The sequence below is a fragment of the Orbicella faveolata genome, unplaced genomic scaffold (genome assembly GCF_042242905.1).
Source record: "Orbicella faveolata isolate gen_17 unplaced genomic scaffold, um_ofav_v1 contig_34, whole genome shotgun sequence".
Lineage (NCBI taxonomy): Eukaryota > Metazoa > Cnidaria > Anthozoa > Scleractinia > Merulinidae > Orbicella > Orbicella faveolata.
In genome coordinates this window covers 3,819,687-3,844,142 of record NW_028301563.1, presented here as the reverse complement: position 1 = coordinate 3,844,142, position 24,456 = coordinate 3,819,687, and the positions used below count along the sequence as shown (strand labels likewise).

General features: G+C 40.4%; 1 protein-coding gene across 3 annotated transcripts in view; it reads left to right on the top strand.

Moving 5' to 3' along the window:
• Positions 1-22,926, top strand: part of LOC110068025 (uncharacterized) — a 28,236-nt gene extending 5,310 nt beyond the window's left edge. For all 3 annotated transcript variants that reach the window (XM_089270506.1, XM_089270504.1, XM_089270505.1), the window contains exons 3-33: positions 310-507; positions 727-825; positions 1,177-1,257; positions 1,933-2,031; positions 2,148-2,246; positions 2,560-2,661; positions 3,191-3,289; positions 3,507-3,605; positions 4,193-4,291; positions 4,758-4,856; positions 5,642-5,740; positions 6,455-6,553; positions 7,049-7,147; positions 7,668-7,766; positions 8,400-8,498; positions 9,107-9,205; positions 9,573-9,671; positions 10,517-10,615; positions 11,440-11,538; positions 12,098-12,295; positions 12,916-13,029; positions 13,636-13,750; positions 14,505-14,946; positions 15,448-15,665; positions 16,189-16,424; positions 17,210-17,517; positions 17,905-18,165; positions 19,145-19,352; positions 19,748-19,784; positions 20,355-20,460; positions 20,886-22,926. In XM_089270506.1, coding sequence (XP_089126632.1) covers positions 310-507; positions 727-825; positions 1,177-1,257; positions 1,933-2,031; positions 2,148-2,246; positions 2,560-2,661; positions 3,191-3,289; positions 3,507-3,605; positions 4,193-4,291; positions 4,758-4,856; positions 5,642-5,740; positions 6,455-6,553; positions 7,049-7,147; positions 7,668-7,766; positions 8,400-8,498; positions 9,107-9,205; positions 9,573-9,671; positions 10,517-10,615; positions 11,440-11,538; positions 12,098-12,295; positions 12,916-13,029; positions 13,636-13,750; positions 14,505-14,946; positions 15,448-15,665; positions 16,189-16,424; positions 17,210-17,517; positions 17,905-18,165; positions 19,145-19,352; positions 19,748-19,784; positions 20,355-20,460; positions 20,886-21,510 — 4,833 coding nt within the window. In that variant the 3' untranslated portion in view covers positions 21,511-22,926. The remainder of the gene's footprint in view (positions 1-309; positions 508-726; positions 826-1,176; positions 1,258-1,932; positions 2,032-2,147; positions 2,247-2,559; positions 2,662-3,190; positions 3,290-3,506; positions 3,606-4,192; positions 4,292-4,757; positions 4,857-5,641; positions 5,741-6,454; positions 6,554-7,048; positions 7,148-7,667; positions 7,767-8,399; positions 8,499-9,106; positions 9,206-9,572; positions 9,672-10,516; positions 10,616-11,439; positions 11,539-12,097; positions 12,296-12,915; positions 13,030-13,635; positions 13,751-14,504; positions 14,947-15,447; positions 15,666-16,188; positions 16,425-17,209; positions 17,518-17,904; positions 18,166-19,144; positions 19,353-19,747; positions 19,785-20,354; positions 20,461-20,885) is intronic.
• Positions 22,927-24,456: the final 1,530 nt, after the last annotated feature.

Sequence of the window (24,456 nt, the reverse complement as noted above, 5' to 3'; positions counted from 1 at the left end):
GTTCATGTAACTGTTTGTTCTCCGACGTCCTGTAGGCTACTTCTGATGTCTTAAAATAAATCTTGATAGCACTCCTACATGTAGAGGATGTCACAAAACAAGAGAAAAGAATAACCATACTTGTTCAGTCTCCTTTGACCAATTCCTTAGGTCTTGCTTAGATTCTCAAGGTCAATTTTTAATTAATAAAATAAAAAGTAGCCTACTTTCAACTCCACCTTTCTTGCTGGTTGAATTTTTGTTGAAATAGGAATCGTAGATCAGTTATGATTTGTGGTGTTGATGAACTGTGTTTCTTTTTTTCAACAGAATGGCCTTAACGCACTTCACTTGTCATCTAAGGAGGGGCATGTTGAGGTTGTCCAAGAGCTTTTAAGGCGTGGAGCAGGGGTGAACTTTACCACCAAAAAAGGCAACACAGCACTTCACATTGCTTCACTTGCTGGGCAAAAAGCGGCAGTAGATGTGTTACTGGAATCTGGTGCCTCTGTAAACTCTAAAGCTCAGGTAACAACCTGTAGAACTACATAATGTTTATAAAATTATTGTTTTGTTTGAGTAGAGATGTATTCATTTGAATTCATGTTGTGATCCAGCAGACATGTCGCATGCAAAGTTTGTGTTATTGAGTCAGTGTATAGCATATTTAAGGCCTTATGTGTCCGATGGCGTGATGAGGACTGATGATGATGATGATGATGATGGTGATATTATATTTTGTTACAGAATGGCTTTACACCATTGTACATGGCAGCTCAGGAAGGGCATGTCGACGTCGTGAGAACACTTCTTAACAAGGGAGCAAATCAACAATGTACTACTGAGGTTAGTGATCAGTTCAGTTTTAAATCAGCATACATGTAATTTAGCCTCCTCGGCTGGTTAGCGAGAAAATCACAATGTAGGTTCTATAATAATTATTATGGACTCTACCAAAAAGACTGCTTTGACTTGTCTGTTGATGTGTGTATTACCTGTTTGATGATCACATCACCTGAGGAAATAATTCCATGATGCAAGGTGTCAACTTACCCTTTACTGGACAGTGCTTTACTGTCTGTTATCCATAAAATTTCAAGTAATATTGCTGCTGATCAATGTGCCATTGGTGGAATTAAGAATCTTGGGGATCTAACACAGAAGCAGAAATCAACTTTATTCATTGTTCTCTTGCAGGATGGTTTTACTCCAATTGATGTCGCTGTTCAACAAGGACATGAAAAAGTTGTAGCTGCACTTCTTCATCATGATTCCAGAGTAAGAATGTTTTACTTTCTTATCACTTTCTATCTGATTCTGAATGTGTAAACTTTGTGCTGTTAAGGCTGCAGCTTTTATGTCTTTAACAACTTAATATACTCCCTCGCTGTTAATTTTTATTCTTAACCCTGGGAAAAGAAAATGAGAGTGGTGCTTCCATCATTCACAGAACAGTCTTTAAAAGTTTCTTCGATTGTGACAGATTTTTACACCATACTGAATTAGCTGGAATTAAGTGCTTTTAGAAACATGATAAAATCTTACATTGTACTGTTCCAGACAATATCCATACTCCCCCCAATAGAAGGGATTGGAATTTCCCTGGGGGGCAGGAGGTTTAGCAAGACCAAGGAATTTAAAGAACACAACGTTTGTGTGTGAGTCAGTACAGTGTTTATCACATTTTGTTACAGAATGCCTTTACCCCATTGTACATGGCAGCTCCAGAAAATATCCATACTCCCCCGGGCACAGAAGGGATTGGAATTTCCTGGGGGCGGGGGGCTCAGTAAGACCAAAGAATATTAAGAAATGTACGAAGCTTAATTGGATTTCCAGAGGGGTGGGGGAGGGGATATTTTCTATAACTACACTTTGTTCAAATACATTTGCCAATGATTTTCTTCAGAATTTTATTTTTTCATTTCTTTTCTCTTTTTTTCTTTTTTGCAGAAAGGTTATCGTTCTCTTCATACCGCAGCCAGGAAGGACTTTGCCAAGGCAGCCAAGCTTCTGCTTCAGAAGGATCACAAGCCCGATATTGAAGCTCCAGTAAGCCTGTGAACATTTCTGATATTCTTGTCAAACTAAATTTTGTAAAATTGATATTCGTACAATTTATATTGAAGCAATGCATAAAATTTAGATGATATATATATTTTTTACAGAATGGTTTTACTCCACTTCATATCGCTGCTAAGTATGGAAACCAAAATGTTGCAGGAGTGCTAATTCAACATGGAGCTACTATTGACTACAAAACTAAGGTACAGTAGTACGTCTAAAGACATCTAGATATCTGCCAGATTATTGTTTTTATACTGTATGTATGCTAGCGAAATGTCCTAAGGCATCAAAATGGTTAATTTTTTCACATGATTCACCGTATTTAATAAAATTTGATTGGCAGAATTTTGTCGTTTTGTCATTTGTTCGAGTTTGTGAGTTCTCCCAGGTTCACTTTAATCAATGTTATTCCTCGCAAGTGGACAGGAAATATATATTTAAAGTTGTGTTGGTGCCTGATTATGCAAAAAACTCTGTAGTTCTGTGAAAGAAACAATTCTTTTTTCTCCACAGAATTATGTCATTGCACCACTTCATGTTGCTGCAAAATATGGCAATCTCAACATTGTGACCCTGCTTGTAGAGAAGGGTTCAAAAGTGGACATACCCAACAAGGTCAGTTGAATTATGATGCTTATCTGAGAAAATTAGTCTTTGGTGCAATTTTGATACTTAAAAAGAGAATATTATATTAATAATTAATAGGTTTAATTTAATTTGTGGGCTGTTATAATCTACCAGGTTATTTCTTGGTTGGCTGGGTTGATCAACTTTATATTGGCTGTTACTAAAACGGATTGTAAGGGATGGACCATTATGTTTTTGAGGGGAGGAGGGAGATGTGTTGGGTAATTTCCCCCAAAACAGTCCTGCACAGCAAAATGGCTGAAAAAATATTGTGCAAGAGGAGCCATGGGAGAAAAAATGGAGTAAGTGCTTTTTACTGTCCTGGTCCTACTGTATTCTTGATGTTAAAAAAACATTCTTGCACAAGCTATTGCACACCAAAAAACAATCATGCACAACCTAAAGGTGAGAAAAAAATTTCATGCCCCAGAAAACTGCCCAACCCTACCCCCTTCCAAAACATAATGGTCCATTCCTAAGTTCTGTTGATTTGATGTGTTTGTTTGTTATTCCATAGGATGGTCTAACGCCTCTTCACTGTGCAGCAAGAGATGGACATGACAAGGTGGTGGAATACCTTGTAAATAAGAAGGCATCAATAACAGCTAGAACTAAGGTAGGTGACCAACTTCTCATTTCTCCTTACAATATCAGCACATAGTCAAGCAGTCAGGTTATGAGAATAAAGAAAATCATCAACTAGAGCATATTGTCTGGATGTACTGCCAAATTCTCAGAACTAGAACTAAACTAGGGAACAAGTAAGGAGATATCATAGCCGAAGTTTATTATTGTATGAACTTGTGAATTAATGTTGATATTTTTTTTTTCAGCATGGTCTTACTCCTCTACATATGTCTTGCCAAGGAAATCACCTCAGCACATCTGGGCTGCTCATCGACAGCAAGGCTCCGGTTAATGCTGTTGCAACTGTAAGAACACATGATCAGTGAACTGTACATGTAGAAGAACATTTCCATCAGTTTTAGTTTCTTTTTTAACTCCTTAGCTAAGTGCTGGCACAGGTTGTATTGGACTCATTGGCCTGAAACTAATATTTCTAATCTGTTTTTTGTTTTTTGTTTTTTTGTTTTGTTTTGTTTTTTGTGTGTGTGTAACACACACACACACACACACTGTTTTGTTATGATCATCCATGAAGGTAAAAACATTCTGGAGTTAATGTCACTGATATCCCTAGTAATGTGATACAAGTAGCATGTACATTTGAAATACATGCATTGTTTGTATTGACAGACAAAGTTAAAGTGCTCTTTACACTGTTCGTGTTAAAAAATAGACTGAAAAAACACAATCGGCAAAGCCATTTGTCTCCACTCTTTGTAGTTTTGACTCAACCACATCGGATTAAGATACTCACAATTTTGTACAGGCTCCTACAAATCGCTTTTGTCTCTTTCTGAATATGCATATGGTTTGTATAGGCTTTTTGGAAGAAATAGCTTGTCTTGGTGTTTGTTGACAAAATTTAATACAACGTTTCCTCTTGCTTTCAAAGAATGGCCTCACGCCTCTTCACATCGCAGCACATTATGGCCATGTGGATATTGCTGAGCTGTTACTGAATCGTGGAGCAGACACTGACGCTCGAGCCAGGGTAAGGTTAATCAACAAGAATGTTGTGAGGGTTTATGAACTCTTGAACTGTTCTTGTTCAATGATTCTTTAAGAAGTGATGCTGAGTGTTTTTGTGAGATCTCAGAATCATTCAGAATAATTGCTTGTTTCTTTGTTATAATAATTGCACTGATCCAATGTTATCTGTGATCCAAGACTTATAACTTGATGTATGTGAAAATATACTTGTCTACCTTTCAAATTGAATATTGTTGTTTTAAAATATATGTACATGGAAGTGAAAGATAGTTTTCTCCTTGTTGCAGTGAAATCCTTTTTCCATTCTTTCATTTGGGGTGTTACAATTTTGCAAATTTGTGAGTTGTCCATGCATGTACAGATTGAAGTAAAAATCTAAACTCCAAGAAATAGCAAAGATTAAAAAACTTTAATGCATTTTATTAATTCTTTAGTGTGAGGTGACATTGATTCATGTTTTCCAACAGAATGGATTTACTCCTCTTCATGTCGCCTGCAAGAAAAACCGGGAACAAGTCATCCAGCTGCTGTTAAAATATGGTGCAAATGTTCACTCAGCTAATGAGGTGAATTGTCTCTCCTGATGGTTGTTTAAATAAACCTGCTGACATGGAATAAGAATTCATTTCTAGACGTGATACTTAAAGAAATGTTATTCATAATTATTTTTTTGGAAAAAAAATCACAAAATGCTTTGTAATTTTTGGAACATGTTTTGATGTTTCAAATATCATCATCAGCCATAGTGAATATATAGCAAAGATTTACAGAATGATAGGTGTTGTATAATTGCCATAAAATGATTCTTTATACATTCAAATCTTTGTGAATGTAACCTATTTAAACTAACTAGTAATGAGGCAGAAAGAACAATAGCAAATAATCATCAGGAACACTGAGATAAATTTATAAAATAAGTAAATAAAAGTAAAACTTGTTGAAAATGGGAGAAAAGTTTAAAATGTTTTTAAAATGCTAGAGCTACAGTACCTGAAGAAGAGCAGTTAAACTGCCTGAAACATCATGTGTTAAAAACATTTTAACCTCAGAAAGTTCCTTGAAGAACAAGATTTACTTTATTGACTTTATATGTGAACATGAGAGGTTCTGAAAGTTTCAGAAAACCTATCAGTCGAGATAAATTTAGCAGTGAAATGCTATACTAGTAAGCTCCGAAACTTCTTTGTATAATTTTGGTTTTTATGAAATGTTAATATTAACTGTATAATATTATGTAGCAAAATGTACCCTGCAGATAGCGTATTGTTAATAATTTCTAATTGATTTGACCTTTTTTTTTTCTAAACAAGAAGTTTTTTTAATTTGCTTTCTTCCTATCTTCTTGTGTCAGGGTGGCCAAACTCCTATGCACGTAGCAACATATTATGGCAATGTCACCTTAGTTCTTATCCTGTTACAACATGGTGGCTCTCCTGACATCACCAATGTGGTATGTTTCTTTTTTCTTCACAGCAATGAAAAGTAAAACTGTGCATTTTATTCTTGTCTTTTTTTTTTTTTGTCATACTCATTGAAAATATGTCAGGTGTGGGTGTAATGTGTTAGTTGAATAGCTTTCAGAATAGTTTATTCAGCTTTTGACTTGGGCCAAATTAATAGTCTTTGTTCAATTTAAACAAAGGAGCACATGGCTTTTTCAACAACCCTTATACAATTTGCATAATGTTGTTTATTTAAGAACAACGATTTAGATTTTTGAATTTAGTACAATGCATTGGACAGCCTCTACTATGTTATTAAATGCCTTATGAACCTTACAACAAAACATGTTACTATATAGTTTTACAGTGTGCCATAAAATATTGAAAAATAGCCATGACTGTAAACAGAGAAATAGGAATCTTGAGTTTATCCAATTCAGTCACCTGAAGTTGTTTGCCCTGTTTTTCACCCAACATGTAGTCCCCTTAAATCCCTTAAATGAAAATGTCAAGGTATAAAATTTAGATGCGTTATATATTATTTTCAGTCATATGAATTTTACATGTGTAGAGTAGATTGTTTGCTTTCATTATGGCAGTCTACTGCCTTTGTTTTAAATTTTATACTTTTGTTACCAAATCTGTGAAATTGAGCAACTATTTACGCTGTTTGAAATATTCATTTCATTAATTAAAAACTGTTTAATCTGCTTGTTATTTAGAGAGGTGAAACTGCTTTACATATTGCCTGCCGCAGACGACAGATAACAATTGTACGACTGTTGCTAAGGAATGGTGCATCGGTGGATGCCAAAACACAGGTTAGAACTTCTGTGGTGAAAGCTTGGTGTTTTATAATGCATTATACATCATGTCTACATATAAGCAATGATGAAGGTCTCCCAGAGGAGGGGAGAACATGTTCCCTTGTTCCCTACATTTTTTTGCCAAAGTTCCCTTTAAAAGTAGAGATATCCCTTATTCCTACAAATTAATCCCAAAAATATCCCTTGTTCCCTTGAAATGAGTGACTGTGTTCCTTTGTTTTACAAAAACCCCTGGGGGGCCCTCAATGATAGCTTGTGGATCAGACTTCTGTTCATTTACAGAACAGTGATGGAGATGTGAATGAAGATATTGAAAAGTCATCCAATAAAGATGATGACAAATAAGCAATTTAAATCATGTCTAAAGGATGTCATCTTCATTTATAACCAAATTCTCAGAAGTAAAATGGGAAGAATTATATGGCAATCAGTAGAGAGAATTGACATTTTGAGCTAGAGACAGGAATTGACGTGTTCTCTTTCTTTCAGGATCGTGAGACTCCACTACACATTGCAGTCAGAACAAAGAATGTGGAGATGGTGAATCTTCTTCTGGACCATGGAGCATCCACTGATGCTATTGATAAGGTTCGCCCACAACTCATTTCAGTTATGAGTCTTAAAGCTTACTGTCTACTTTATTGTGAATCATTAAAAGCTTGGGTTGAGCCTGACAACAAAAGCTAACAAGATCAAGGTTTTTGTTACAGCTATGTTTTACCCCAAAATATTCATACCCCTACCAATAAAAGTGTTTTTTTGGTTTGACTGCACCCCGCCCACCAACCCCTGGAAATTCTGGTTCACTGTCAGTATCTACATGTGAAAGATTTGTATTTAAAACCCCTTTTGGCTCCCCCTGGAGATTTTCAATGATCTTCCTGTTGTGTTGGATATGGATATGTTCTGAAACTCCACATTAAAGAATCTTGAGGGCTGTGGAAAGTGCAACGGGACAAAAAGCTGTGGTTGACTTACTAGAATCCCACCCTGAGAGGAGCCAAGAGGACTAATAATTCTAGTCACTTCATACTACAGATGGTAGTCTGATTGCTGTACCTTACAACAATATGTTAATATGTTTTTGAAACTATTTCTTTTTGTTTAGAACAAGTGCACACCTTTGCACATTGCTGCCAGAGATGGTAACGAACAGCTGGTGGAAATTCTTCTGGAACATGGGGCTTCTGTTACAGAGCTGTCCAAGGTATGTTGGCCATCCTGTGGCTTGCTGTCTTGTCTTCTTATTTCTTTATGGGAAATTACTTAATAAAGTGTATTTCAATTGACTGTTCAAAGTAATCTGGCAATTACTTTGCTTTAGCTTTGGTTTTTCTATGGTTTGAGATTTACGACACTCAAATTCTCAAATAGGCTCGATTACCAGCTGCTGTTTCGGGGAATGAGTTCGCGCTTGTGGACCCTAGAGAGTGGCGGAAATCAAGCCTAATTCTCAAACTCAATCATTCATCAAGTTAAACAAAGGAAATCATGACTGTGATGGTGTCTGGATATCTGATCTTAAGTAGCATAGATTTTTATGATTTTATTTCTCCGTTTTCTCCTTAATTTTAGTTTCAATTGAGAAGATACATCAAACAATCACGACAGTATTTTACCACATTACCAAACACCTTGAATTTTGTCAAATATTCTCTGCTGTAGACACGTTGTGTTTTCAACCGTCTTCTTGTTGTTTGGAAACGTGGTCAAACACAGCCTTTCATGTTCGATATATTACTAGTCTTGAAAAACAGTCTAACTAGTCCAGCTAACAGATGGTGTAAGAATTATCAATGTGTTGTGTTCCTACAAATGTTGTTTTATTTCTATTTTACAGAAAGGATTCACTCCTCTTCATGAAGCTGCAAGAAATGGTCATGTCAGGATTGTGGAAATCTTACTGAAGTATTACGATAACCCTGACCCAGAGGGAAAGGTCAGTGAACTTTTGTGTGTTGGTATAATTAGTAGCAAGTTTATGGCTGCATTGTGGAGGTGCGGTGGCCTCATGGTTGGTGCACTTGTCTCTGGATCGAGCAGTCTGGGTTCAAGCCCGGCCAGGGACATTGTGTTGTGTTCTTGGGCAAGACGCTTTACTCTCACAGTGCCTCTCTCCACCCAGGTGTACAAATGGGTACTGACAAATTTAATGATGGGGGTAACCCTGCAATGTACTGGCATCCCATCCAGGGGGGAGTAGAAATACTCCTAGTCGCTCGGATCGAGTGGTCTAGGTTCGAGCCCTGGCCAGGGACATTGTTTTGTGTTCTTGGGCAAGATACTTCACTCTCACAGTGCCTCTCTCTCCACCTAGGTGTACAAATGGGTACTGGCAAATTTAATGATGGGGGTAACCCTGCGACGTACTAGCATCCCATCCAGGGGGGAGTAGAAATACTTCCGGTCGCTTCATGCTACAGAAACTGGCATAAACCCCAGCTTGATGGGCCACTTGGCTCGTTTGCCGACTTAACTGTACCTGTCTTACCTAGGTTTTAAAATGAATTTGTAAAATTAATAGTGAGATTTCTGGTTTTACTTTAGCACGGACTCACTCCTCTACACGTGGCAACTCACTACAACAATGATAAAGTCGCTACTTTCCTGTTGGAAAACAATGCCAATCCTAACGCAATGGCAAAGGTAAACCTTTCATCGTTTGATTCCTTGAAAGAAATTGTTGTTGCTCGCACCATCGTGAAGTAAACAGAAAAAAAAGTGCGTTTATTTAAGTGGATAAATAAGGCTCGATTTCCGTTGTTTTCTGCAACACTGGCTGGTTATCGAGCTTACAGACTGTTTTTTTCGGGCATATTACGAATTCACGATGTGATCAGCCCTCAGTTGGCTTGATAGCTCAGTTGGTAGAGCACTGCACCGGTATCGCAGAGGTCATGGGTTCAACCTGAATTTTTTATCACACTTTAATTTCACAACTGATTAAGTTGTGCGTATAACTGCAATGATCAATCATGTAGACCTTCATATATGCTGTTTCGTTGTTGTTCAGAATGGATTTACTCCTCTGCACATTGGAGCCAAGAAAAACAGAATAGACATTGTATTGATTCTGCTGAGACGAGGCATGGATCCTGATGTCACTACACAGGTAAGAGAGTATTCGGCATTGTTCATTCCAACGGACGAGCTGACACAAGCACGTCTGGTCTTTGTGTGCCTTTTTTTATGTGATGTGTACATGCATTTTCTGATAAATCTACAGCTGAGAGCCTTGTGTCATTAAGGTTACCGTATACCTTTAGAGGTGTCTCGCATCCAAAGTGATGTAGCGCGTCCGGTTTAAACTGTAGATACCAAAACCCCCCAAATCAAATTAAAGCTTTTAGAGCTTGCTATCAAACTATACTTGTACCTAGTTGTACGTTTTTGGTACGCATTGGTGGCATATCGGGTGAGTTTGGTCGAGCCATGGTTCGTAGTTTGGCGAGACGTAGTCTAGCCAAAATACCCATAGTGGGACCAAATGAGCTTGATATATATGTGAAGCGTTCCAAAAAGGCACGATTACGTATTTACCGTACCCAAATTCGGCCAAGTGACCATGATATCGCTTGATATCAGGTCAGTGACTTGATATCGATTCAGCATATCAGGACAGTAGACATGGCAAGTTCGATTGGCTGATTGCGGATTTGGGCACGGTAAGCTAGAGTATAGGGTAACCTTAATAATTTACATTCTAAGTTGTGTTTGACACTGACCCTACTGGAAAGTTAAAACAACGTTTATATCAACTTTTGGAAAGACGTTTCAAAAGTTGCCATAAGCGTTGTTTTTACGTTTCAGTAGGGTCGGTGTCAAAGAGAAACACAACTTTGAATGTAAATCATTGATGGCCTTGCCTGTCTGCAATTTTAGCATTTTTACCTTGTGTCATGTTTGTATCTTGTACCGAGTTTGTTTTGTTTGTTTTGTTTGTTTTGTTTTCATCAGACTGGTATAAGCCCTCTTCATCTGGCCGCCAAGGAAGGACATTTGGAACTATGTGAACACTTGGTGGAAAACGGAGCCCTTCCAGGCGTCACTACAAACGTAAATAACAATCTTTATACATCGACCTCGTCACGTTTTCTGACACCATCTTGTTTGGGGGACAAACACGGAGAATGGAGAATCTAATGCCCAACAACTCACGAAAAATTAGAGTTCCGAAGTATTTATGAATCAAAATATAAAGATACGAGGTAGAAGAATTTACTGATCATATTTGAGGGAAAAAGCCTCGCTAGAAAAGCCGCAATTAAGGTTTTCATTTTCCATTTATTTGTCTGTAAAACCGAGTTACAATTCGCGAGAAAATTGTGTGAAAAATTTAAGTGCAATTCCTCGCCTCTCGGCAAATCTATGCTCTTCAAATTTGATCCAAAAAAACTTCCTGCTGGGTATCTGTTCGTTGTAATTCATAAAATACTTAGAAGGTCAATCACTCACGACTTACTGGGCGGCGAACTTTTAACTTTTCATACATTTACTGCAATTTTTGCTGTGTTTGCCCCCCCCCCCCCCCCCCCCCCCAAGCAAGATGGCGTCAGAAACCGTGAGAAGGTCTATTCATGTCAAGTTATTGACTGGCGAGCATATTGTGCATACACTTCACTTCTCTCTCATTGTCCAAGACAGGAAGCAAATATGACCTCTGTATGCAAGTGCTGCTCGCTATACATGTGTTAATGTCGGGGGCATTAGTTACGTGTAGACGTCTAAACTTACCCATATGCAGTAATTTTTCACATCCAGTTAGGTACATTCAACATTTTTCTCTCATTCTGGAGAATGATACAGAGTTTACCTACAAGCCACTTTACATTAAATAGCTTTATTGGAGTAAGATATTTGTTTTGTCTTGGCTGTTATAGAATGGTTTAACACCGCTGCATTTGACGGCAAGAGAAAACAGGATTGATGTGGCAAAGCTTCTGCTCAAGCACAATGCTCCTATCAATGCTCAGACTGTGGTATGTAATGATTATGTTCTTATGCAGGGGAAAAAAGACCCTGTTCCTAAGTTTTGTTTGGAAGAGGGAGAACCAAGACTTGATAATAATCTCTGTCTAGGGGACTTTGTCCAGACACAAAAAAAATTTATGTTTATTTCTCAAGAATACGCGCAAATCTAAAATTTTACAGCCATGTTTACAGAGTCTCATCTAAACACACCTATCGGCCAATGAGAGCGCGCGTAGTATCTTAGTTATTTTATAAATAACATTTTAGGCTTGGACAACCTTGTTGCTGAAAAATTAAGTGTAACAAGTTTTCTTTCAGGAATGGAGAAAAAAAATAAAACAATTATGGTTTTGTTAGCAAATCCAAATAAAAACTGGCTCTTCTTTGCTAATATAAAAGTCTGAAATCCAACAATACAACTCGCTTACAATAAAAGACACTAGACATTAGCCTGCTAGAAGCATCAGCGACCATGAAACTTGTTACCCCCAACATGCTAACCCATATCCCATTTCTTCCTGTTCATTTGTAAGTTGTTAACGAACTCTCCGTTGTTCTTCTCATTAGAGTGGCTTCACACCGTTGCATATCGCGTGTGTGTACGGTCATTTTGAACTGGCCAGGCTGTTAATAGAAGCAGGAGCCGAGATTGAAGGCAAGACAAGGAACGGTTACACAGCACTTCACTTGGCAGCACAGTATGGACACAGGCTCATTATTGATCTGCTGCTAGAACATGGAGCTAATCCTAACGCTATGACTAATGTGAGTATAGTTGATGAACTTCTTGTACGCGGTTTCTCTCTGTCACAAATGTGTTGTTGGTCGTCACGCAACGCTTCTGTTAGTAGTGTTGCGTTACGCTTCCGTTAGAATCGTTGCGTTATGCCTCTGTTAGGAGTGTTGCGTTACGCTTCCGTTAGGATTGTTCCGTTACGATTCTGTTAGGAGTGTTGCGTTGCGATCCAGATAACAGTTTTTGGGGAGAACATAAAACTTGCGAAGTACCGCGCGATTGTTTGAAGCCTTTAGCATGGGATTGTGGTAAATCTTTTTTTGAGGAGCTTTTCAACGCCAAGTCAAAGACGATAGGCTTTGCCAATTTCCGAGGGAATAATTTTGGCCGAAGAAGACTCTTATTTGCGATTGTAAATAAGTAGTAGCTAGTAACCTTCCAGTTCAGACTTTGGAGCGAAACACGTGTGTTTTTAGTTTAAGTGTGTTACACGCTCATGTTTATCAGGTTATTTACGCGCAGTTTCTCACCGTTTTTTCTTAGCTGCGCATTTCCGGTTTTTAGTGGATTGAAACATTGGTTTTGAGCTTTAAGTAGACACTATTTACTTTTGTTATACCGTATACTCTTTCTGATTATTCTTGTGTAGGAAGGTTACACTGCTTTATACATCTCCCGAAGAGTGAATCTAAACACCACGATAACTGAGACCCTGTCTAAAGTAACAGTGGTGACACAGACCATTACTCTCAGAAGAAAACAGGTGAGTTTGTTAACGACTTTGACCCAAACTAGTTGTTATGTGTTTGTCGGATCTGTGGCGTTTGCCAAGCTTTTACAAAGCTCAGTGTGATTAACTCGTTCCTGGCATGCAACATTTTTCAACCAGTCAGAGTAAAAAATGTTGACTTCAGAGCCAATCAAAGCTTGTCGTGATCACGTGACTTTTTCCGCGCTTGGCAGCAGGTTACAAATCATGTGCAAATTGGGTTGTACATGTATTCTTATCAGTGCTGATTCGAGCGAAAATAAACGATAAAAACCGACGTTTCGGTTTCATTATGACGCCATTGTCAAGTTGATTGAAGAATTATTCGGCGAGTCCTTTTGTAAAAGTTCGCTAAATTTGCATAATAAATCGAAAGTTGAACTATGTAAATACTTTGGCACGTTTATTGTCTGATAGTTCAGTTGTTCTTACATTCCTTTGGGACGCGAAACTGCCATACGAGGTCTTCAGGGACCTTCTCGTGCTGGTTGCAATAGTGTTTATAATATGTAAATGATGAACGATGTTTGTGGTCATGTACGCGTTCTTGTGACTGCCGTATTTGGTTGTCTGATGTAGCCCTTTAATTTGTTTATTCAGGGAGAAGAAGGAGAGGAAGGCGAAGAGGACGCGGAGTCCGACATAGTTTTCAGTGCAGAGCCTGAAGAGCTAGAAGAAGAGGAAGTCCTTGATGCTCTGGAATTGGTTGAAGAAGGTCAGTGTTTATTTCTTTTTTTCGTGCGTCTTTCACCCTTGTACATCCGTTTTAGCATTTTGGAACTGAAACAGCATAGATAAAATTCAATCGGAGATATTGGTCGGCTGCCTGTAAAAGCAGCCTCTTTGATATTGACTAGAAACGAGCTCCACGTTTTCATTTTTTCTCCTGCTTTAATCTGTTTCCATCCGCGCCATAGTCAGTAATCTCCACGTACTAGCGTGTTCCTGGCTTTTTTGGCGTCGTATTCTACAAAGTCAAGCCTTTATTGTTGAGTTTCCGGTGATTTACACGTAAGTTTGTTTTACAGCTTCTCAATATCATTCCAAAACGGAATCTCCTTGTCTTATTGTAAATTACTTGTATCTCATGTACACCACAGTCTGTAAGCCTTACTTTCCAGAGGGTTTCCGTTATTTGACAACAACTCCGATGAAATACATTTTTGATCTTCGCGAACTCTCGTTACCCGCAGAACCGTCGGTTTAGCAGGGCAGAGCGCGAGAGAGGAGCGACGAAAAATTGTTTCGTCGCCCTTTTCTCGCGCTCTTCGCTCGCCCTCTCGATTCACAATTGTGTAACGCGCTGCGTTCACGCCCCCGCTTAACTTCATTTTCCGCGGGTTAAAATCACGTAGTCTCCAATGCAGGCGTCATTTAAGTCGTCACGCGTGGCTTCTCCAGAGACGCTTTGCGTGACAATGCAAAATCTAGAGTCTAGAAGTCACGCTAATATATGAAATGTTCTTCAGATCCATCAATTGCCGAGGAATCTTATGACCGCTTCATGACAATGGAGGACATGGTGGATGACGACCAGCGCTCATCAAGTCTCGCACACAGAGACTCGGGAATCTTTAGTTCGTCTCGATATTCGGGAGCATTCTTTGAGGGAACACCGACCGGCTCCAGGGCGTCCGACTTGAACCGCTCTCGTCTGTCAGACTTCAACATGTCCGAGAGTATAACGACTTCTGAAATGATCATGACAGAGTCGGAGCTTCCGTCCAGCCTGGCAGACATGGCCGACGACAATGTACCGAAGTACGAGCCTCTGGTGACGGGAGATTTCCTTGTAAGCTTCCTCGTGGATGCTAAAGGAGGCAAGATGGAGAGCTCTCAGACGGGACTGAAGATCACACTACCGCCAAGATCATGCCAGATGCCAACTAGAATCATATGTAAACAGTTACGGTGAGTCGCAGCGAGGTCGCTGCTGGCAAACCTTGTAAAAGTAGCTTAGGATTTTGTTTGCAATCCACCTCAAGCTTAGCCATCCTTCTTTAGTTTTGGTTTATTACTGTTTCTTTAGTGTTTTACTAACTTAGCTTAACTTAGTATGGTGTTATTTTGATGTTTTTGTCGAATTGAATGTAATCCAGTTTGTTGCAAAAGTAGCTCGATATATCGCGAAAGTACCGAGGTCAGGTGACCTCGTTCTCGTACCTCTCTTCTTCCGGCCTCCTGGAGCAAGAGAGGGCGAGAGAAAAGAGACCCTGGGAACGAGATTGAAGGTCAGCTTCAAGATTCTCTGCACTCATTTTCATACAGCTTTCTTTAAATCCATTTGGGAGAATTTAGTCCAATCTCTTGAGATTATCAGGTCTTGATTCTCATAGCCTCTTAAACGCCGTTTGCCTTAGATGGTTAAGCGAAATTGTTAATTTCATATTTTTACAAACTTCTCTTACCCAGAATGAACAAACCCTCATTGCTGCCCCCACTGTGGGAAGGCGAGGCATTAGCTTGTCGGATTCTTGATGTGAACCCGTCGGGAATTAAGTTCCTGCAGCCGGTTTACTTGGAGTTGCCACATTATTCTGCGCTCAGGGATGGCGAGAGGGAGTTGGTGGTGTTGAGGACTCAAGATGGAGGCTGGAATTGGCAGGAAGTTTGCGTTGAGGACATGAAAGGTACCTGGACAACTTTTGCTATCTGTGAGATTTCTAAACAGTGTTTAGCAAGTTTAAGTGGTTAGTCATGGCTGTCATAAAACTAAAATCAAAGTGTGATAATGCACAAGACTGGATTAGAATTTGGAAGTGGAGTAAACTGAAGAAAATCTTGGCGGCAAAATAACCAGAAACTGAGCTGTGCGGCTTTGGAGTTGAACGAATGATTAGTCTGGTCTGAGAGTGCTAATTAATCAGCTTACGAGATCTGGTTTTGGCTGGTCTTTAGTTGTTGTGACATAGGTATACAAATTTCAGTGCAAAAATCCCGCGCTTTCTTTCAATTTCACGGGTTTTCTGTTTCTCGCACTTTTTGGCTCCCGCTCTTTCAGCTACGCGCGCTGTGTATTTCCCGCGCTTTTTGTGTCCCGTTGAGACTTACACGTTTCGAAAAACTAACGCAGCGATTTAGGAACAGACCGCTCTTGGCAAACGGTCTTCAACTGAATGATGGAGTAACATCTGTTGTTATAATTTGTTTCAGCCGTGGATGGGTACAGCTCAGACATGAACATTCACCATGGGTACTTCCCCAGCAAGAGATACGCGCGGATTGAAACACAGGACTTCCCAGAGAAGTTTTCCATCATATCACGACTAAAGAAAGAAACTTTCACTGTCGGTCTTCGTGGCGAGGTCCTTAAATCATCGGTCCTCCCTCAGGTGCAAGTAAAAGTGCCTGATGGGGCTGTATCGAGCGGGACAAAAATTACCCTGCAGGTCAGTGTGAGAGCCTTGGTTCTCCATAATGTCGCTGTATAGTTAGAAAGTTGTCATTTTAGTTCAGAACTGTAGCAGCTCTCGTAAGCTTGTAATTCTCTTCATTGTTAGCAGCTGTTATTGTTTTAGGGCTTGGTGCATTGTTTCTGTTGTTTGTTCTATTGTTCTCTCAAAGGGTAGCAAGCCATTCATGTGAGACCTTAAGAGTGCTGCTACATCACCCTTTTAGTTGGCAACCCATTTCAGTAGAAACTATGGCTGGTTTTAACTGTCACGCCATCAGAAATAAAAATCGCAACCATTCAATAACGCCATGTTGGTGCCCCTTGGAGGGGCGCCAACATTGCGTCCGTAAAGTAATAGAAACATCTGTCATTGAGCTTTGCTATTGAAACGAAAAGTTATTACTCCAGAGCTCCAACACATTGAAATTAATACTTCCTGTGGTGTAAGAACTGTTTTGAAAGTTGACAAAACTTTGACCACTATAAACATTCAACACCAGCAACAACAACTTGAGCGACAACTCATCTTTTGAGCTACGCGACACGCGACGCATGAACTTGGAAATTGAAACGTCCTTTATAACAAAATGAAGGATCCTGTCGAGCGTAAACGTTGCAAACGTCGTTATTAGAGGGTCTTACATCTCATGAAACTAAAACCTCAGAAAGATTGGTAATTTTTTATTTTGGAAAATGATGACTTCACACTGGCAATATATCAGAAGTCCCAAAAACTCCCGTCGAGAGAGGTAACAGTCCTTATTTTTTGTCTTGATTTAGGTTCAACCTGCTGATGAATCATTCAACGACTTTGAAGACTGGGTGGCTGTGAGCCCTGTGCTCACGCTTGAACCACAGGACATTACCTTCTCCAAACCTGTGACAATAACCATCCCCACCCCTGTCTACAGCCCAGGTGGAGAAAATGTTGATATCCAACCCTCTTTGAGACTGCTCAGCTGCGAGCCTCGAGATAATAGAAAGTCTATGTCCCATGCCCCCACGTACCAGTGGCATGACATCACTGACACTACACCGCTGAGCGTAGTGAACGAGTGCGCAACATTCACGACAAGCCATCCGGCAAGGTAAGAGACTCAACTAACTTTCTTCTCGTTTTGGAACGATGGTCCGACGTAGTCACGTGTTGCGTATGGTTTTGTGTTTTTGGAGATCGAAGACTGGTACCAAGAGCTTAAGCTAATCAGAGCAACCATATGTTTCCTTTTTCTGCAAATCAGTGGCGAAACCAAAATCTTTCGCACGTTTACATCTTGCAACGTTTAGCATCTGTTGCACGTTTTTATTTTTCAGTCGATCACAATTGTCACTTATCTTAACCATCGTTGTCATAGCTTATAGTATCTCTACGGTGTTTGTCTGCGCAAGCTAACTGTCATTCTAAAATTTCCTCCCAATTTGAAGAGATTTCATGTATTAAACTCCTTTCTACTGTCCACTCTCATCTCTTACAGATACTGGCTCGTAGAGACCCGTAACCCAGACAACGTGACGTCAGACGCACGCCTGTTGTACCGAAAGTTGACCGCTGTCCCGTACTTGGTCAAAATTGTCGTCTTCGCTAAAGTAAAGCCTGATGGGACAGAGGCTCGTCTTAGAATCTTCTGTGTCACGGATGATAACATGAAGAAAACGCTGGAACAACAGACTGGCTTTGTGGAAGTGGCGCGGAGTCGTGACGTGGAAGTGTGTGAGGGAAGACCAGTGCATGTCAGGTAGGGCAACTGAATCATGCTCACATAGTCCTATCCTGAAAGTGAAGAATGATCATCGCAGTTAATTTTCCAATTTAAGCAATTGGAAAGAAGAAGCCTGAAAAAATCAGGGCTTCAACGGGATTCGAACCCGTGACCTCCGCGATACCGGTGCGATGCTCTACCAACTGAGCTATGAAGCCACACATTGGGAGCGAGGTCAATTAATTGAGTTCATATCTTCCCGTGAGGAGTGAAATGATGTGAAGTTTATATGAAATAATTCATATATGAACTACGGTAGTAGATGAAAGTGAAGAATGATCATCGCAGTTAATTTTCCAATTTAAGCAATTGGAAAGAAGAAGCCTGAAAAAATCAGGGCTTCAACGGGATTCGAACCCGTGACCTCCGCGATACCGGTGCGATGCTCTACCAACTGAGCTATGAAGCCACACATTGGGAGCGAGGTCACGGGTTCGAATCCCGTTGAAGCCCTGATTTTTTTCAGGCTTCTTCTTTCCAATTGCTTAAATTGGAAAATTAACTGCGATGATCATTCTTCACTTTCACCTACTACTGCAGTTCATATATGAATTATTTCATATATACTTCACATAGTCCTATCCTCTTTCGCAGACGCTCTTTGGGCTCGTCACACAGTCTCCCCCCCCCCCCCCCTCCCACGAAGATTGCGTGACGAGTGTTGTTGTTGTTGTTGTTGTTGTTGTTGTTGTTGTTGTTGTACGTCTGTTAACACTTTCACACTCGGAATTAAGTATGGAGTCAAATGATGTGTTTTGACTTTTAAAGTCTGTGTGTCACGATTCAAATGGTAGCTATGAAGTTTGAACGTATTCATTCTTGGGAGGAAAATCAGAAAGGTTATCTCAGACTGAAGCCAAGTCAAGGGCAAATGAGCCTCTAGCTAATGGAACCTGATTGTGCAGCTATTGTCCGCCTCTGGTTTCAATAACCTAGTTTTCATTCCATTTTGCAGATGCTTGGGTAACGTTACACCAGTTAATCGTGAACCGTTACAGATGACATTTTCTCCTTTCCGCGAGAATCGTTTGAGCGTGGTCGTTCGCGTAACAGACCCGGCCCAGCCCCCCACCTGTCGGTTGGCGTTCCTCAAAGAGCCTCGTAAAGACCGCCAGGGTAACGTGCGTACGATTTGCAATCTGAGCATCGATTTATCTGAAGAGGTGAGGCATAAACAACTACTTTCTCTTTACCTATTGATATGTTTTCAAGCCGTCAGGTGGAGAGAACATGGGTTTCAATCCATTGGAACACACTGTCTTAATGCAGCTCCAATATTAAGGGAATTGAAAGACAAATAGTAAGGAGAGTTACTATTTTGACCTTGCCTACGGTTGTTCGAAGAACAGTGATCGGCTTCTTATTTCTCCTCAAAACATCCAAACTATTTTATTCCGATAGTTGATGAGAAGTTAAGAACTGATTGTTGATCAGGGTGGTACTATATTAAAGGGTTGGTTTCTCGGCTATACATACTCCGTTACGACCGCTGGTTACAAAATGCTCTTTAGAGGGTTATGTAGACTACAATTTCAAAATTTGCTTTTGTTTCTCACAGAACTTGAAGAAGGAAGACGCTTCTGCCCGGCTTCCTGGTAGGTTAATCGTTCGGTATCTTTTGGTATGGGAGAGGTGTTATTGGCCTTGATGCCGTTCAACGATCGCGCAATTTTTCCAATTCACAAAACTAAGTCCTTTCTTCGTAGGTATAAACAAACCAATCAGAGCGACGATAATCCGCGCAACCAGTGACCTGGGCGGGAAAACATGTAACCGATGGCAAAAGCGGGAAAACATGTAACCGGTGCCAAGCGCGGCAAAACATGTAACCGATGGTAAAGCGGGAAAACATGTAACTGGTGCCAACCGCGGGAAAAATGTTACCGGTTCCAAGCGCGGGAAAAAATGTAGCTGGTGCCCAGCGCGGGTCACGGTGCCAAGCGTTAGAACACGTAAAGCGCGGGGCGAGAGCGAGAAAAAATGTTGGTCGTGGCAAAGGGGGAGAAATACTGGAAAACACATCAGGCAACATAAAGCACAAAGTCACGCCAGTCATTTTGTTTTTCATTTGATTGTGAAGCGAAGACAACAGCTTTTCTCGATTACTTAGTTTTCAGTGTGGTTATCACCGTTATGCTAACGCTGCTTTTATTGTTCATTCGTAGATGACTTGTTGACCTTGATCGGCAAAGGTGTTGGATACGATTGGATCGCGCTTGGTCAGCAGTTGGGATTTGCGGACTCAGAACTGCAAGAGATTTCCGATAGACAGTAAGTGTTGACCCAGTCTCCTTCGCAGTCATTACCTGGTTTGTCACGCAACTCGTCACAATCCAATAAAGGACCGTGACGAAGAGGAGAGGGGTTGGGTAATTATCGAAAAAAAATTCCTGCACAGCAAAAACTGCTGGAAAAAAAATCGTGCAAGGGAAGCCAAGGGTGGGGGGGGGGGGGGGGGGAGGAATCGAGCAAGCGCTTTCTACTGTGCAGGTCCTTTTTTTTGAAATATTGCACAAGCTATATATTGCCCACCAAGAAAATCATGCACAGCCTAAAAGTGAGAAAACAATTTGCATTCTCCAGAAAATTGCCCAACCGCCCCCTCGCCCCTCCAAAAAATATGGTCCATCCTTCATTTGATTTAAATGTGTTTGTAAAGCAGATGTTTCTTTTTCTAATAAGTTTCTTTCCTCCAGTTCCGCTTCAACAGACGAGTGCGCAGCAGATGTTTTGAAGACCTGGCGTGACAAAGAAGAATCCGAGGCCAACATGGCGTCCTTAGAGAAAGCTCTCCGTGAGATGGGACGAGAAGACATCGCAGACAACTTCAAACAGCTGGCCTACAGCAGTTACTCCAAAGATCCTGTGGTTGTCGTGGAGACGCACCGCGTGACCACCAATACGATTTCCACAGAGAGCGCAGCACCAGGTCAGCGGCGCATCTCCGAGTTCCTAGACACGGTTGGTGAAACTGATGCCATGTTCGGTGACGAACCTGGTTCCCTGTCCCCGCGCGTGGAGCATAAGTCCGTTTCCGACGGAGACGAGGTTTTCTCTGAGATCAGGACAGTGAAGATGAAGAGCTCGCCTGAACCAATCACGGAAGAGTCTGTCATTATAGTGGAGAAACACAGAGTCGTGGATGAAGATGGTAATGTCATCGAAGAAAGCCGCAAGATAATCGAAGATGGCAAAGAGGTTACTGAAGACAGAGAAAAATTGCTGCAGGATTTCTTCAGTAATGACCAAGGCGTGCTAGATTTCTTGACCAATGATGCCAACAAGGCATTAGAGAACGGAGATGAAGAAACCGAGATATAACGAGGCATGTGAAGCAGTTTGTAACAGTGTAGTGGTACGAACAGTTGAGTACATTTAGACGATTTTTCTGAAGTCGAGACGGGATTGTTGTTTATCTTAAAAGCCAAATTGTATAAGTGCATTGTTGTAAAATTTAGTGGCTTGAGAAGTGGATCAGTTTTTAAGAAGGAAAGCGTTGTTTAGAAAAGAATTCTTACTTGTTGTTTAATAACGGTTTAATTATTTGCATTCATCATGCCAAGCATGTACTTAAGTACCTAGATATAGTGTAAGTCAGAATTCAGACCTGAATATTTCAGCGATTGTCAATTTGGCAAGACGATCTCAGTTAATCGTTATCTGGACCGTCACACAACGTATGTAGCGTTGCGTGACATGTAATGGCTGACTTGAGTCACGGGGAAGGTGTTTGGACCAGTGTTTTGTGAAGCGCCCAGGATTTAGCTAGGTTTCACTCATCCATTCTTATTCTAGCGTTTGTTTTCAATTCTTTTGTGCATTTTTCGCGAGAAAACGATTTGTTGATTAGGGAATTTTAATTGTGGGAAGAGTATCCACTTTCCACTGTTTTAGTTTGTACTGCTCGAGAGATGAGAAAATTAGTCGAAGTTATGGCCACTAACACTCGGGAAAACAAGTGCCTCGGGTTCGGAAAATGTTCGTGAAATTATCGAGCCTTCGATTTTTATCATCCAATCAAAATGTGCTCACAAGCTCGTGAAAGGACTTCGCTCCCATGGTTCCTCTCATTGCTTGTCGTCAAGGTGATTCATAATGTTGCTTGGCAACCTCTCAGGACAACTCGGGCCCAGTCTGCTCCTAGTAGGAAAAGGCTCTTGTTTCCCCTGACACCGTAGGGCCGTGAATTTTACTGTCCGCTGGATTAATGTGGAACTTATAATGAAGATGAGATGAACGCTTTTTTTAGACTGTGAACTTGTCATAGTGTTAATTAGATTTTACGGCTCTTAGGTAGGCAAAAATAGTATAAAACTAACATCAGGAATAAAACAAGTCTGTAAACAATTACATGTGCCTTGATAATCTCGAACGAGACTCGTCCGAACCACAAAGATTTATATGCACGCGTTTAAGTTATTTGCATTGCTGTGTTCCACTTCAAACGGCTTCGTTATAAATGGCAATTATCAAATCCACAATTGCGCTGTGACAACTCGGGACGAAATTTCGGATGGATTCATTTTGGGACAAGTCTTAATCGAATGAACGCGTCCGAAATTAAATTTATGAGGTTTATCAAACCGAAAAGGTCTGGGAACGAGGTTAGGAGGCTCCGTCCGAAAGGGGTACCTTGTTGACCCTTTAGGGATATGAAAGGGCAGGGGTTTCACAAGTTATGTCATTTAGATATAACGTGAACGGCAACTGAATAAATGAAACGTGCTTTTTGGTTAACATTTCTTCTGGTAATGCTTGATGTTCTCCCGTAAAATTGTTCATTAACTTCATAATGAAAGAACAGGGATACAGTAAAAGGGTTACCATTTTTCGTTAAAAGATATACGAAAGGGGTAGAGTTTCTGTCAAAATGGTATACGAAAGGGTAAGGGGTTGGACCTCGGAGCGGAGCCTGCCCGTAAAAAAAACTTTGTAGAGTACCCCCTGCAGTTTAACGTTCGAACCAGCAGCAAAGGTTAGGGCTCTGCACATTAGGGTGAGTTCACTGAGCATAATAGCAAGGCAAAAGAATCCAGAAAGCCGGAAAAATAGGGACACCATTGACGCTGCAACTGGGTACAATTATAAGGGTAATATTCGGTGAAGAAATACATGGTTGACGATTTTAACCAAGCGAGAGACAGGCAAGAGCAGAGTGGTCATAAATAGGCAGGGAAAATTCCAGATTCTGGTTTTAAATTGGGTAAGGGTTTAGGGAAGCGCCTCCTTCCCCCCCCACCCCCCCCCCCCACCCCCACCCCGAGCGTTTGGAGAAGGTAGGAAATATAGCTGTAAACTAAGAACTATAATGTAAGTGTCAGCAGATCAACGATACCCCATGTTTCTAATTCTGCTGCATTAATAGCGTGAATGGTGCTGCGCGCGCAATTACTAAATTATCGTTTAATAAGATTAGTCAAAATTAGCCAGGGGCCCAGACTTGTCTTAGTTTTACGTTCTACCTGCTCCTGACAATGCTCGCAAAAAATGGTCTATTCTCCTCGTAGCTCTGCTGGGATATAAAGCTATCCTGCACAGTAAGATTAAACCTATATTCACATCCATTTCACACATTTAATGACAGCTAATAAATTTTGTTTTTTGAGGTTCTTATCGCATAACTATTGTTTTTCCATTTTAAAACTTACTATCAGTATTTTTCTGTCAATTGTCAGATTATATTCTGCTTGCTTTAGCTAATGTCTGCAAGCTGTCAACTGTAATACATCCAGGAAAACAATGAAGATCAATCAATAATGGATTAATTCATTTATTTGAGTGTCAGACTAAAATATCCGTCGGTCTTTCCTATGGAATTCGTGAAGGATCGTCTGTTTAGAAATTTCTTGGTGAATCATCAATTCACGTAGTGGCCGAATGATTGATATTCTCCCAACCGTGTAAAAGCGTTTGCGAAGTTTGCGTGCAGACTTAATTTCCCCTCATTGCTTCCTGTTATTTGACGCAGCAAAGAAATTGGACGCCTGCCCGCAGGCAAAATTTTAGCAAACCTAAATTTAGTGCTCAACGCAGGTAGTAAACAAAAATTGCTGGTCGTAGTCCCGCAGTGAGCAGGACCCGTGGCACATCTAAATCTAGCCCTGGTTCAGATTTTAACGCATCCCTGCATACTGTTACGGTCAGCAATTTTTGTTCATTTCTTATCTTGTTTAAGTTCTGGTAAAATTACATTTTTTTTTACAAAATTCAATTGGAAGAGAAAAATAGAACAACATCATTAGCAGTTAGCTACAATACTAAAGTGAC